The sequence below is a fragment of the Rhinopithecus bieti genome, unplaced genomic scaffold (genome assembly GCF_001698545.2).
Source record: "Rhinopithecus bieti isolate Rb0 unplaced genomic scaffold, ASM169854v2 scaffold_21201, whole genome shotgun sequence".
Classification (NCBI taxonomy): domain Eukaryota; kingdom Metazoa; phylum Chordata; class Mammalia; order Primates; family Cercopithecidae; genus Rhinopithecus; species Rhinopithecus bieti.
The window spans coordinates 1,035,891-1,050,066 of record NW_016810610.1 but is presented as its reverse complement, the minus strand read 5'-3'; the positions used below and the strand labels follow the sequence as shown (position 1 = coordinate 1,050,066).

The 14,176-nt window shown below is 48.6% G+C and overlaps 1 protein-coding gene across 2 annotated transcripts in view; it reads right to left on the bottom strand.

Moving 5' to 3' along the window:
• AFAP1L2 (actin filament associated protein 1 like 2) overlaps positions 1-14,176 on the bottom strand; it is a 109,990-nt gene that overhangs the window by 37,046 nt on the left and 58,768 nt on the right. For both annotated transcript variants that reach the window (XM_017892493.1, XM_017892492.1), the window contains exons 3-5: positions 10,415-10,543; positions 3,278-3,352; positions 1,878-1,972 (exon numbers count right to left, since the gene is read on the bottom strand). In XM_017892493.1, coding sequence (XP_017747982.1) covers positions 1,878-1,972; positions 3,278-3,352; positions 10,415-10,543 — 299 coding nt within the window. The remainder of the gene's footprint in view (positions 1-1,877; positions 1,973-3,277; positions 3,353-10,414; positions 10,544-14,176) is intronic.

The window sequence follows — 14,176 nt, the reverse complement described above, 5'->3', positions numbered from 1 at the left end:
CCTGCCCGCCAGGAAGGCACAAATGAAAGGGCCGGTCCAGAGCCATTCTGGGGCTGGGATCCCCTCCACGGAAACATGTGCCCACAGATCAGGTGATGGCCACTTGGCGGGAGCTTAGCTTCCTGCTGGCACTGACCCCAGACCCCCTGGCTACCCATATAAACCCTTCTAAGCTGAGACCCCAGTCCTACCCCAGGATCCCTCCCCAGCCATGCCCTACAGGGGAAAGAACCTGGGTTCAAATGCTGACTCTCTCACTTACAGGCTGTGTGACATTAGGTTTCCTCACCCTTAAAATATAAATACTACCACTTATCTCACTGAATACTAGCACAGTATGCCACACACAGTGGTGAGGGGCTGCCAGCCTTAACCCATTGAATAAGCCCATCTGATGAGACAGATGTGAGCACTTCTTCCATATAAACCAGGAAACAGAGGGTTAGAGACTTTAAATAACTTGCTCAAGGCCAAAGAACTAGTGGCATGCAGAACTGGGATTTGAACCCACATCCATAAGATTTTACAACTCCATCCATCCAAATTAATGGATATTTATGTATGGCCTACCTTGTCCCTGTCCTCAGGAGCTGACATCAGGAAAGGAGACAGTAAACAAGACTGTTCCAGTAGCACGAGCCATGGAGCGGGTAACTGGGTGGTGGGTAGATAGCAACCCCGGTGCAGATAGGGGACGGATGCCTTACTTAGCCAAGGCAGCAGAAGTCTCTTCTCTCTTTTTTCTTTTTTGAGACTGAGTCTCACTCTGTCGCCCAGGCTGGAGTGCAGTGGCGCGATCTCGGCTCACTGCAAGCTCTGCCTCCTGGGTTCACGCCATTCTCCTGCCTCAGCCTCCCGAGTAGCTGGGACTACAGGTGCACGCTACCACGCCCGGCTAATTTTTTGTATTTTTAGTAGAGATGGGGTTTCACTGTGTTAGCCAAGATGTCTCGATCTCCTGACCTCATGATTCGCCCACCTCGGCCTCACAAAGTGCTGGGATTACAGGTATGAGCCACCGCACCCGGCCAAAGTCTCTCTTAAGAACTCTGGAGAGATGAGAAATTGGTAGGAGCCCAGGAGATGCAAAATCCCTAACACAGGCCTGACCACAGTGACAGAATCCAGGGGCAGAAGGGAGGCCAGTGAAGACCCTGTATGAGGAGGCAGGACCATGAAGCTGAGCCAGATCATAGGCCCTGAGGCCATGCTAAGGAATGGGATTTTGTTTTTTCTATGTTTAATAAGAACTATTGGTAAGGTTCAAGCCGGAAGTGCAGTATGATATATGAATTTTTACTTTTCCTTTGCTTTTTAACTCCAGAACAACATAGGGGAATTATTTTTTTATTTATTTATTCACTTATTTTATATCTTAGAGATGGGGTCTTGCTATGTTGTCCAGGTTGGCCTATAGTGGCTATTCACAGGTGTGATCACAGTGCACTACAGCCTCCAGTTCCTGGCTTCATGCAATCCTCCTGCCTCAGCCTCCTGAGTAGCTGGGACTATAGGCATGCACCACTACACCTGGCTCTTGCAAATTTTTGAAGGTCACTGTGGCCTAGGCTGATGACCACAGCTGTCCATGGCCCTGTTCACACGATACTGGATAAAGAGCCTGAGTAGCATCAGGTGGCACTCAATCAAATTTCCCCAGACCCACCACCCTCAGCATCCGGAGTACTGCGGCCCCAAGCAAATCCCCTGTAGGCAGGTTTACCTTTGCTCTGTCCCTACCCGTGCCTTGTCCCAGTCCCTGAACGCAGTAGTTGCTCAGAAAATGCCAGACATTGAGTGAGTTGACACCTGTGAGGACAACTGGAAGTTCAAGGGGCTCACGTCAGGGAAATCAGGGGTCCTGGACTGACACTTACCATCTTGGGTGGCGGGAGGTCTGGAAGGCTCTTCTGAGGGGCTGAGGAGTGCTGGCTGGGCTCCCCATTGGGCAGCAGGCCCTGCTCCTCAGGCACTGCGGCAGCAAAAGGAGAAGGCTTTGGTGAGGGGTGAGCAGCCTCACACAGGGTCTCCTTCCTCAGGAACGCCAGGTCACATGCACATACACCTCTTTTTGAGGTGTTAATTACCCAGGCAGGCCGTCTCTGGAGCCAAAGCTGTTTTTCCTCCAAGAACAGGGTACAGGAGTGCCCCAGCCATGTGCCTGGGGTTTCTGGCAGCCTCTGCAACTGCTCCCCTACCCACCCCACGTCAAGAAAATGGTCTAGCCACAGAGCTTCGGCCAGCAGAGGAGCTGCCTGGTGGCCACTATATTGAGCCACTCTCAGCATGGACCCTGTGATTATGGCTCTTTCCTCCCACAGTATACCCGGAAGGCATGTGACCCCCACCAGAGTGGCCAACCTCTTCTGGATGAGTTCTGCCATGTCTCAGGCTTGGTGAGGGGCAGGAAGTGAAGGAGCCACACTGGGGAAGTGAGGCCACCAACCCTCGGTGCACTTGTAAGGAAAGGTGCCAAAGACACCTCTGAGCCTGTCCATTTCAGCCAGCCCTGGGACAGACAGTCTCAGGCAGGCCCGACCTCAGGGATTTGGTGGCTGATGTCTCAAAGACAAGCCTTTGACGGGACTGAGTGCTTTGCAATGCTGTGTTCCCACCCCTCTCTAAGCCTTTGTGTTTGAGTAACAGGCTTGGGAGTTAGGAGATGCAGCTTCTTGGCCTGCCTCTTCTGCAACTAGGCAGCTCTGCATACCTCTGGGCCTCCCCGGGGTCTTGCCAGGTCCCTCCCTGGAGGTTTTAAGGGAGAAGCAAAGAGCAGAACAGAGCAGAAGAGGGAGGCACCATGGAAGACAACATATGTCCTTCCCACGGGAGACAAAACGTTCCACCAAAGACAGCACCTTCGAACATCATCTGTGACTATTAAGGCAGTTGCTGACACCACCATTTATTTCTCTCTCCTCTTCCTCAAAACAGACTTCTATCAAAAGACATAAAGGCAGAACCGTGGGATCAGCACCACACACAGCTGCCTTCTTCGAACATCTGAATTATGACTTCCTGTTCCTGGGATGATACTGGGAACAGCCAAAAAGTTTTAGGGCCAGATTCCTTATCCAATGGGCAAGGAGGGGTGGCCTGTTGAAGCATCCCAAAATACATTTACCCAAAATACCACCAACCAAAATGCAGCTTCCAAAAATAACTCCGCCAGGCGGGTCTGTGTGCCGGCTAGGAGGAAGAAGAGGTGGGACAGAACCAGCTTGGACCTTCCCTCATCCCGGGCGTGGCCATCCCGTCAGTGATCCCAGCCTCATACCTTTGCCTTGAGACTCTGCATTCTGTTGCTGGTTGATGGTCACTTTGTTCATATAAATGTACTCCTCATCAGAGCCTGCAGAAGGAAGGAGACACGGGCTTTGTGTGACTTCATGAAGAGAAAGGGCCTCCAGCCAGAAACCCTGTTACCCCAGAGCCATTTTCGTCTGCCTGGGTTCCAGTAAAAGCACACAGCATTTTCAGTGGATTGAAAGAATAGTCTAACATGGAAAGAGCTGACAGATTTCCAAAAGAGAAATGACAAGTTGCTGACTGCTGGTTTTCTAGCCTGGCCGAGGGTGCGGGGGCAGGTAAGATACAGAAGGATAACTTAAGGAATAAAAATCCTGTGCTTTGGGAGGCCAAGGCAGGCGGATCACTTGAGGTCAGGAGTTGGAGACCAGCCTGGCCAACGTGGTGAAACCCTGTCTCTACTAAAAATACAAAAGTTAGCCAGGCATGGTGGCGTGCCTATAATCCTAACTACTCGGGAGACTAAGGCAGGAGAATCACTTGAACTCGGGAGGCAGAGTTTGCAGTGAGCTGAGATCACACCACTGCACTCCAGCCTGGGCAACAGAGTGAGACTGCGTCTTAATAAAAAAAAAAAAAAAAAGAGAGAAATCTTAAGTTCAAGATGTGCCTTGTATCCCACCAAGTAGAGATGTCTCTGGGCTTCCTAGCATTTCATTTAAATTGTAAAATATTTCCTGTCATTCTCACCCTGTCTAAATTACTTGAATGGGCTAATCCGAGTGTGTGTAGATAAGCCAGGTCACACTGAGGACCTGGAAGTTTAGCTCAGAGGCCTTTAGGTAGGGGGCCATTGGACGGGTGAAGGGGGACCTGAATAGCCAAATCACATGAGTTCTGAGTTTAACGGGGTGAGTATCCTGAGAATAAGAACTGAAGAGCCACCAGCCACCTGCTCTACCCTATGGATTATACCCTGCAGTGGCACAACCCATGCCCTCCTTTAAAACCACTTCTGTGCAGGTTAAGTCACCTTTCCCACGCCTGTCTGGGCAGAGAAAAGCTGGCCTCCTAACCCTTGCTCCACTTCCAATCCCCCAAGGACTCTTTCTTCAGAAGTCTTCAGAGGAAGCTCGTCCTAGGGTTTCTCTTTGTCAAAATCCTCTTAAATTTCTTCTGCAACCTTAATTTGCATTTCCTAGAAACTTGTGGCTGATAAATTCCAGTGGTTGGAGACCGCGTTACTGAGCCAAAGGACCCAGTGCTAACCTCTGGCGAAGGAAGCAGTTCAGCGTCACTCTGTTCCACGGCCACAGACCACCCAAACTCCAGCCAACAGGCCTGCATAAGCAGGGCCCCAAGAGCCAAGAGGAACAGGATGGGGCTTGATACAGCCTCAGTGAATGGCACCTGGGGTTGTCATCTTAGTGCCTTGCCCTGCCAGGACCAGTCAGCAATGTCACCCCTGTGCCAGGGACTGCAGCAGTTTATGGTGGGAGCTATGAGGTACAAATGGAGCGAACCGAAACTCACAGACTCCCACCCACTGAGACTCAAGGGGGGCTGGGTCAGTCCCTTCTCCAGAGCATGGCAGAGGGGAAAAGTGCCCTGCAGGGAGAGGGCATCTCAACCAAAGCTTTGCCATAATGACATAATTCTGGGTAAAGCACCTAACCCTTGTGCCTCCGTTTTCTTGTCTGCATAGTATGGAAAACAATCATGATGAAATACTGCCTGTTTTAACCAAACTCTTCAGTTTTCAAGAATACAAAACTCAGATACTAGGGGGTTTGGAAAGGTAAGGTAACCTTACAACTAAGACGAAAAATGACAGCTTAAAACATGGGACGTGACTGAAAAGCTCAACAACAGGAAAATGGTAACAAACCATGGCACATCAACATATACAACAGCAAGTCATGTTTAAAAACTAAATGGAATACTGAAGAGTATATAAATTGGCATGGCCATTTTAGAGATGATTTTGGAGGATATATTTTTGTGTTCATATTCTTTGACCCAGCATTTCTACTGCCAGAAACTTATCCTACAAATGAACTCTAGCCTTTAAAGAAAATTGTATTTAAGGGCATTCACTACAATATTGCATGATTTTTTTTAAAAAAAAGAATACAAAATATGACCAAATATGACTGGGCATGGTGGCTCACACCTATAATCCTAGCACTTTGGGAGGCCAAGGCAGGCAGATCACAAGGTCAGGAGATCGAGGCCATCCTGGCTAACATGGTGAAACCTGTCTCTAACTAAAAATACAAAAAATTAGCCGGACTTGTGGTGGGCGGCCTTTATTAGTCCCAGCTACTCAGGAGGCTTGAGGCAGGAGAATGGCATGAACCACAGGAGGCAGAGCTTGCAGTGAGCCGAGATATGCCACTGCACTCCCAGCCTGGGCAACAGAGCGAGACTCCGTTCTCAAAAAAAAAAGAAAAAAAAAAAAAAAAAAAACAAATGTCTACCAATAGGTTAAACATTAGGATTCACCCAGCATTGAACTCTACCCAATCGTGAAAACTAGCAAGGTAGCTCTGTGTCTGTTTACAAAGATATGCAAGACCTAGAGTTTGCTTATAAGATCATGTTTCAGTATAGCAAAAAAAGAAAAAGTATATGAATTATCAACACATGGAAATGTGTGCACGCAGCAATTCTAAATATAAAAATAATGTAAAGCAGAAAACAGAGGAAAACCACAAAATATTCAGATAATGCTGATAAGGATCAGAAGAGGAACTGGAAGAACATAAATAGTGTTCAGTGTTTGTTTTATTTTTTTATATCATTAACTAAGTTCACACACCTATACAAAAAAATAAAAGACAAGATGCTATTGTTTTAAATGTTAGATTCTGAGCAGGTGCTTTCTAAGATGATAATTTGTAAGTTGCAGAGAAAACTCACACTGGCCACTTCATGAGGGTGCATCGGCCCACCTCGGGTGCGCTGCAGGCTGAGGCTGACTTAGTTTTGATTCCTAGAGGGTTGCTAATCTAGGACTATCCAGGTTGGGAAGTAAGAGGCTCCCAAGACCTTCTGCAATTGTGGGAAAAACACAGTAAACCTGGCCCTAGTCAGTGAGGCCGCTGACAGGGAGGCCAGACCGCTCAGTCCTGTCTGGGCGGTGGCAGCCTTGGGCTGGAGAACTTTCTGTCATTCACTCAACTATCTGAAGAAGTGCATTCAGCATCAGCACTGTGCTAAGTGTTGGGGATACAGCAGAAAACAGATGTTACCGCTGCCTTTGTGAACTCCACAGTCTGGCAGGAGAGACATACCTGAATCTGATCGTTACACAGTGGGTGGGAAATGACTACAGCCTGAAGGTGTTGGGAAGATGAGCTCAAAGTGCTTGGAGGTCTGCAGAGGGTGGTCCTTCCCAGAGAACTGGTGTAGGGTGGGAAGGAGGAACATGAACCTGTTTGCTACCACTGGATACAGAGCATTTGAAGTGCTTTTGATCAGAGGGGCAGCCACTGAAACGTCCTTGGAACTTCTGAGGGTGGGAGTAGGAGTGTGAGACAGGAGCAAGGGCTGGTATGCTAGGGACACAGCTCTCACTGATGAAGGCTGGAACAGACCACAGGGAGCCAGGCCCTGAAAAAACAGATCTTAGTCTATGCCTGGACCTCTCCACCCAGACAAAAAGCAAAGAGGGTAGAAAAATTTGTTACACTGAGGAAAAAAACGAAAAACAAAAAACAAAGATCAGAAAACTCAAAAGAGACAATTCCCTTTGCAAAGTATAAATGCACACATACACATCCTGCCCAAAATGTGTGGAAGTCCCAGCAGCTCAGCCTGCGTGGTCCACGGCCATCTTGAGATGATCACCTTGCCTCCTCCTACAAGTCTCAACAGGCTGAGCTAATTTTTGGGTAGAGGTGGGTCTGGGAGGGCAAGGGAAAGAATGCTATAATTTCAGGTGTGGTATGTCTGTTTAAGATTCTGTCCTGTGCGACACAACAGTTACTGCAGTGCAATGGAGCAGGGGGAGACAAGGTTAGGTCCACCTGTCCAGGCCCAAGCCCTGGCTCTGCCCTCACAGCCGTGTGCCCTCAGGCAAGTGACTTTCAGAGGCTTGGTTTCCTTGCTGGTAAAATGGGAATAAGGTTTGGGATAAGGAATGAATGATATCATCCATGTCATTTACTACATTAAGTACAGGGACACAGAAAGTACACGATAAATGTTGGCTGCTATTGTACCCACTCTGCAGTCTAAGGGCTACAGAGAGGGCCGGAAGGGAAGTTCTGTTAAACAGTGGCTATTAACAAGTGGGCTTCACTTCTGAGAATACAGGCCCCAGGCCTCAGTGTGGCTGTGCATGGGTGGCACTCTGTAGGTGATTCATCTTGGGGAACCCATGACCAGTTCTCAGCAGCTTCCCACCCGCTACGAGCTGCAGAGTCCAAGGAGAAGGGGAAGGTCTGACTTTATAAGAGCTGATCAAGGGCAGAACAAAAAGGTCATCCTACAAGAAGCCACATCACAGGTTCATTCAAAAAAGAGCCCACATATAGGAGGCGCTGCCAGAGTGGTTAGCACCAAGAACCAGGGGTCAGACTTATCACAAACAGGTGGTTTCCGTTCCCGACAAAAGCGTTTTTTATCATTGTGCGTTCAAGGTGGAGCATATCGAAGTGGTGTGGGGAGTGTGCTTTTTAGAGGATTCCACTGATAAATCCTTCATGGAGTGAACCATCCCCCTCTCACTTTCCCGCTTTGTAATGTGGATTTCCCATCTGCGTTCCCACAGTGGGCTGCTTTGATGTGCTGCTGACCAGCACTCGTGGCGGCAGGCAGGCGGACGCTCCCTACAAAGCCTTCAGGAGCATGGGAAGCTGCAAAGGCTGAAGGAAAACACCTCTGATGAGAGGCTAAGGCAGATGATTCCTCCAGAAGAGAAGGCAGATGGGCATATAGCAACATGCCTCAGCTTTACGACTGCTTATTCAGAGAATAGAAACTAGTTCCACAGGGAACAGGGAAGGGGAAAGTCCTCGAAATGTAGTCTGGCAGATTCAGGTTGGACACAAGGAAGCATTTCTGGACTGTGATGGCCGGGGCAGGTGGAGACTTCCCTTCCCTGGCAGGACTTGAGCTGTTCCCGCTGGGAGGCAGATGGATTAGATGCCCCCACACGGTCCCTGACTGTCCCCAAACAGCATTTCCAGTTCTTAAACATCTGACATAAAAATCAGCTCAACTGTTACGACTTCACAAAAAGGGTTTTCCTTTTTTAAAGGAATCTGAATTTGCTAGAAATAAAACCATATGTCCACAGAAGATTTTTTCAAGAATGTTCCTAGCTGCCTCATTCGTAATAGTTCAAATCTGTGACCAACCCAAATGGCCATCAGTTAAGTGAAAGGATAAACAGATTGTGATATATTCACAGAATGGAATACTACTCAGCGATAAAAGGAACAAACTACAGACATACAACAGCATGGATGAATGAATCTCCAGAGCAGCCAGACATACAGTACACATCATATGAATCCATTTATACAGAACTCCAGCACAGGCAACATTAATCAGCACCATGGTTGCTTGTGTTCGGTGGCTGGGAATGGCCAAGACAGAACTTTCTGGATAATGGAAATGTTCTATATCTTGTTCTGGGTGATGAGGAGACAGGGGTATACAATTATCAAAACTCACTGAATTGATTATTTCACATATGTGCACTTTATAAGTAAATGATCTTAATTTTAAAAAGACAGAAAAATTATGGATTCAGGGTTCTGTAATTTACAAAGTCTTCCAACTATGTTTTCCCTTGGGTTGTGTAATATAGGGCAGGCTAAACTCTCCAGGTCTCAGTTTTCCCCTCTATAACAATAGCACCAGCCTCACAGGGATGTCTTAAAGATGAAATGGGTTATTACATACACTCGTGAGAACGTTCAGTAAGCCCTAGCTATTATTATAGTTCATTATTGCATCTCTACTTTCAACCAGCAGGGAAGAGTGCTTTGAAAATACTTCATTTAAAACCTCACTCACGGGCTGCTGTGTCAAGTGGCCAGAGATTTCTGGGGCTCCGGCCCAAGTCGGGTCAGTCCTACACCATTGTTATGGGGTGAAGTGTGTCCCCTCAAAATTCATATATTAAATCCTAGCACCCAGTGTGCCTCGGAATATGATTGCATTTGGAGATAGGGTCTTCAAAGAGGTAACTAAGTTAAAATAAGATAATTAGGGTGGCCCTAATCCACTATGACTGATATCCTTATAAAAAGAGGAGATTAAGGCCAGGCACAGTGGCTTGCGCCTGTAATCCCAGCACTTTGGGAGGCCGAGGTGGGTGGATCACCGGAGGTCAGGAGTTTGAGACCAGCCTGGCCAACATAGTGAAACCCTGTCTCTACTAAAAATACAAAATTAGCTGGGCGTGGTGGCGGGCACCTGTAATCCCAGCTACTCTGGAGGCTGAGGCAGGAGAATCGTTTGAACCTGGGAGGTGGAGGTTGCAGTGGACTGAGATCATGCCACTGCACTCCAGCCTGGGCAAGAGAGCAAGACCTCGTCTCAAAGAGAGAAAGAGAGAGAGAGAGAGAGAGAGAGACAGAGAGAGAGAGAGAGAAGATTAGGGCTGGGTGCAGTGGCTCACACAGTACTTTGAGGGGCCCAGGCAGGGTGGCTGGCTTGAGCCCAGGACTTAGAGACCAGCCTGGGCAATGTGGTGAAATCCCATATCTACAAAAAACAAATACAAGAAAAAAAAAAAGATAGCTGGGCATGGTGGCATGCACCTGTAGACCCAGCTACTTGGGAGCCCAGGAGTTTTAGGCTACAGTGAACCATGATCGCACCACTGCACTCCAGACTGGGTGACAGAGCGAGCCTCTGCTTCAAAAAAGTTAATTAAATAAGAAGAGGTGATTGGGACACAGACACAGAGGAAAACCCATGTGAGGACACAGGGAGAAGACAGCCATCAGCACGCCAGGGAGAGAGGCCTCAGAAGGGACCAAACCTGTTAATATCTTGATGTTAGACTTCTGGCCTCCAGAAGCATGAGAAAAGAATTGTCATTTATAGCACCCAGCCTGTGGTCCTTCGCTATGGCAGCCCGCACTGACTCACAGCCATCTCTATTCCCGTGGAGGCCTCTGCACCACCCGGGGCCCACACTCACTGCTGCTTTTGGTGTAAAGCCGGAGGAGCTCCGCCAGGCAGCTCTTCTTCACCAGGGCTGTGCTGCTCAGGTTCTCCTGGTCAAGAATCTTGAGGAAGTCATCCAACTCCGTCAGCAGCTGTTCCAGGGCTAGGGACAGGAAACAGAAGAAACTCACAGTGGCTGCCCTCTCTCCAAAGACCCAGCTCAGATACACCTCAAACCCTCTGGTCCCAAGAGGAAGGGTTTGCTGTGAGGTCTGGCAGCGTCTGGGGCGACTGGGCAGAAGATGGGATTCTCAGCTCCAGGCCACAGGGAAAGAGAATCAGGCCCTTGGCTTGGAGAGAAGCAGCCTCTGCTGAAGCCCCAGGCTTACCAGGTGCTGGACGAGTGACCATGGCCTCGTCGGCCGACTTTCTATCTCCTCCACTGCAAACGTCTGCACTCACAGGGTGCTTGTGAAAACTAAGACTGTACTACCTCCAAAGTGCTCTGAGGGCCGCTGAGCTCTGCTCTTAGAGCTGTGGCTAGAATGAGGGTTCCTCTCATCCGGATCCTCTCTGGCGGCTTTGGGCACATTTACTTCTTAGGCCTTTTAGGTCAAATGCTTTGTAAAGTTCCTTCCAGTTCTGAAGTTCTATGGTTCTCAGCCTCGTCGTGGCTGAATGACTTTAAAGTAAATCTCTTCACAGGTTGTCCATGATTAAAAGCCACACCTGGGCCAGGCACAGTGGCTCACACCTGTAATCCCAGCACTTTGGGAGGCCGACGCGGGTGGGTCACAAGGTCAGGAGATCGAGACCATCCTGGCCAACATGGTGAAACCCCATCTCTACTAAAAATACAAAAATTAGCTGGGCTTGGTGGCGTGCACCTGTGTTCCCAGCTATTCAGGAGGCTAGGGCAAGAGAATCGCTTGAACCCGGGAGGCAGAGGTTGCAGTGAACTGAGACCACACCACTGCACTCCAGCCTGGCAACAGAGCAAGACTCCAGATCAAAAAAGAATAAAAAAAAAAAGGCCACACCTGGTTCCTCAGAAGCCCTACCTAGCCTCCAAAGCCCTGCAGACTGCAGCAGCCTCACCCGTGGTCACTGTCATACTCCACAGCCCGGACACTGCACCCCTCTTTCCTTCCCTGGCCTTCATACATCATGGTCTTCTCCCCCTCTGCTAAATCACACTTGTCCCTCTGTTACCAGTGGTAGTTATCCGTACGGATCTGAAGCAACCTCAATTCTTGCCTCCTCAGAAGAAAGAATTTGAAGGGCATAAGGCAGGAGGGGAAACAGACAAGTTTCAGAGCAGAAGTGAAAGTTTATTAAAAGCTTTAGAACAGTAAGGAAAGGAAAAGAAGCAAAGTCCAACTTGGAAGACAGCTACATAGGCGACCTGAGAAACCAAGTGTGAGGCTTGACCGCTTTACTTGGGGTTTTCTACGCTGGCATAGTTCCGGGATCTCGCCTTACTTCTCCTCCTCCTGAGATCTTATTGGGAAGCTGCTGATTGGTTTCAGGTGTTTTCTATGAGGAGCCTGCCTTTCCCTGGCACTGGCTGTGACCAATCATTCCTTTAGAGAAACAGTTAACAACTGCCTGACCATCACTTGGTGGTCATCCAACACTCCTAGTGTGTGGGGCGGGGTGGGGAGCCCTCTCCTGCCCGGCTCAAACCTAACGAGCTACCTGCTGTAACACCTCAGGTCTTGGTCTAGATAACATTCCTCCTGAGACACCTTCTCTGGACCTCTTTAACAGATAATCCCATGTTACCAGCACTGGCCTCTGTGATGGGCTAAATATTGGGCCCCCAATGATGTCCATGACCTGACCCCCCGAATCTGTGAACATGCTACTTGACATGGTAAAGGGACTTCACAGATGTGATTTAATCAAGGAGATTATCCTGGTTTGTGCAGGAGATCACAGTGTAATCACAGGGGCCCTTATAAGGGGGAGGTAGGAGGGTAAGAGTCAGGGAGATAAGATGCTACCAAGTTGGCTTTGGGGATAGAGGAAGGGACCATGAGCCAAGGAACACAGGTGGCTTCTGCAATCTGGAAAAGGTGAAGAAGTTGATTCTTTCCTAGAGCCTCCAGGAGGAATAGAGCCCTGTGGCCCCCTGGCAGATTCTGATCTCCAGAACTGTAAATTAATGAGTTCGTGTTGCTTTATGTTACTAAGTTTGGTAATTTGTTACCACAGCAATAAGAAACTGAGATACCCTCTCAAAGCTCTGACTGCATCATGGTGTAGCTGTCTGTGTCACCATTTAGCTGCAAGCTCCAAGGACAGGCTTTGTGTGGAGCTCATGTTTCCAGGGCCCAGCACAATGTCCAATAAACATTTGTTGACTAAATGAGTAAATGAAAGCAAAGCAAATCTATCCACTTACTTTGTACATGAAAGAATTCTGTGGCCTGGATTAAGAGCAAAGAGAAGTCCACTAAAAATCCAGGTATCTGGCAGGTTCTATCTAGCTAAAATATTGGAACAGACGGGATTTTTAAAAGCATCTCCTCCACTTATCTAGCTTACATAATACAGTCGCAACATGGAGAACCCAAACAATTCTTCCCCCAAATGGTCTCCATGAAACCAACTCCTAGAGTTTACCGCATGAACGAGCTGTTCTGAAACTTGAACCCCAGCAACTTGCCCACCATCTAGAACCCTTGGCACCTCCTGCTTTCCTTGTGATCACTCTGCTCCAGACCAGCATGACCTCCCCGTCTGCATGGGCAGCCCTTCATTTGTGTCAGTCTAGGGGCAAGTCAGTGGTTAAGGAGAAACAGGTACTTTGTGGGAAGCCTGCACTCATTTGCTCACCTGACCCCGCCCCCTTGTCTCCCTGGCATTGCTGGTCAATCCCACCATGACCCTAAGCAGATTTACAAATAACCAGCAAGAAGGGAGGGAGGGGGGCTGGCACTGGGCACACCACAGTACAGGGCAGAGACGAAGCTCTTCCAGGTAGTCAAGTGTTTGCCCAAAAAGCATTGGTCACAGGAGCTTCTCAGCAGACAGAGAAGCATCGGCAGGATCAGTTACCGTGGGCATCACCCAGCAAAAGTTGCCCTGTAGACCTTAACCTTAACCAGTAGGGCACCCACCATCTGACCCAGGGGAGCTTCTCTGCTGGAGCTGGGGACCTCAGCCCCGTGCCCTGCTGTGACCAGACTTGCTCACCAAGGGCCAAGAGCCACACTGCCAGCATCACCGCACCCTCATCCAAGGCAATGGTGCTGCTGGGCCTGGATGACTGAGCCGAACCAGAGAAGAACGGGAGACAACACCAAGGTGGGGAAACTGAACTGAACAAGGAAATGAAAGGAGCACGATGATGGCAAAATTTCAACTCTTGCCTGAGATAAAGTCAGGAGGGACCATAATCCAGCTTTATAAATGTGAGCCCTGATGGTCTGCAAACAAACATTTCCAACTATGAAGTCCACGAGCATTGACTCAGCATCTACTAGGCTGGCCCACACAAGCATTTAATAGAAAGAATAAAGCATGTTCTCCCAACTCAAAGGCCTTAGCTTGTGTTGCGTTTTGTTTCTAACACTATTCATGAGTTTCCTGTCGGCTGCAGCTTAAAGAAGCCAAACCAGGGAAAATAAATTGAGGACAACAACAGTGAGCCTTGAACTCAGCTTCAGGGCACAAGGGAAAGTGAAAGGGCCTTGTAAGGCAATTGGGGTCTCAAGCTGCATTTTTCCTGAATTCTGAACTTCTCAAGGCTGTCCCTTCACTGCTGCTTCAAGAAAAAAAAAAAAAAAAA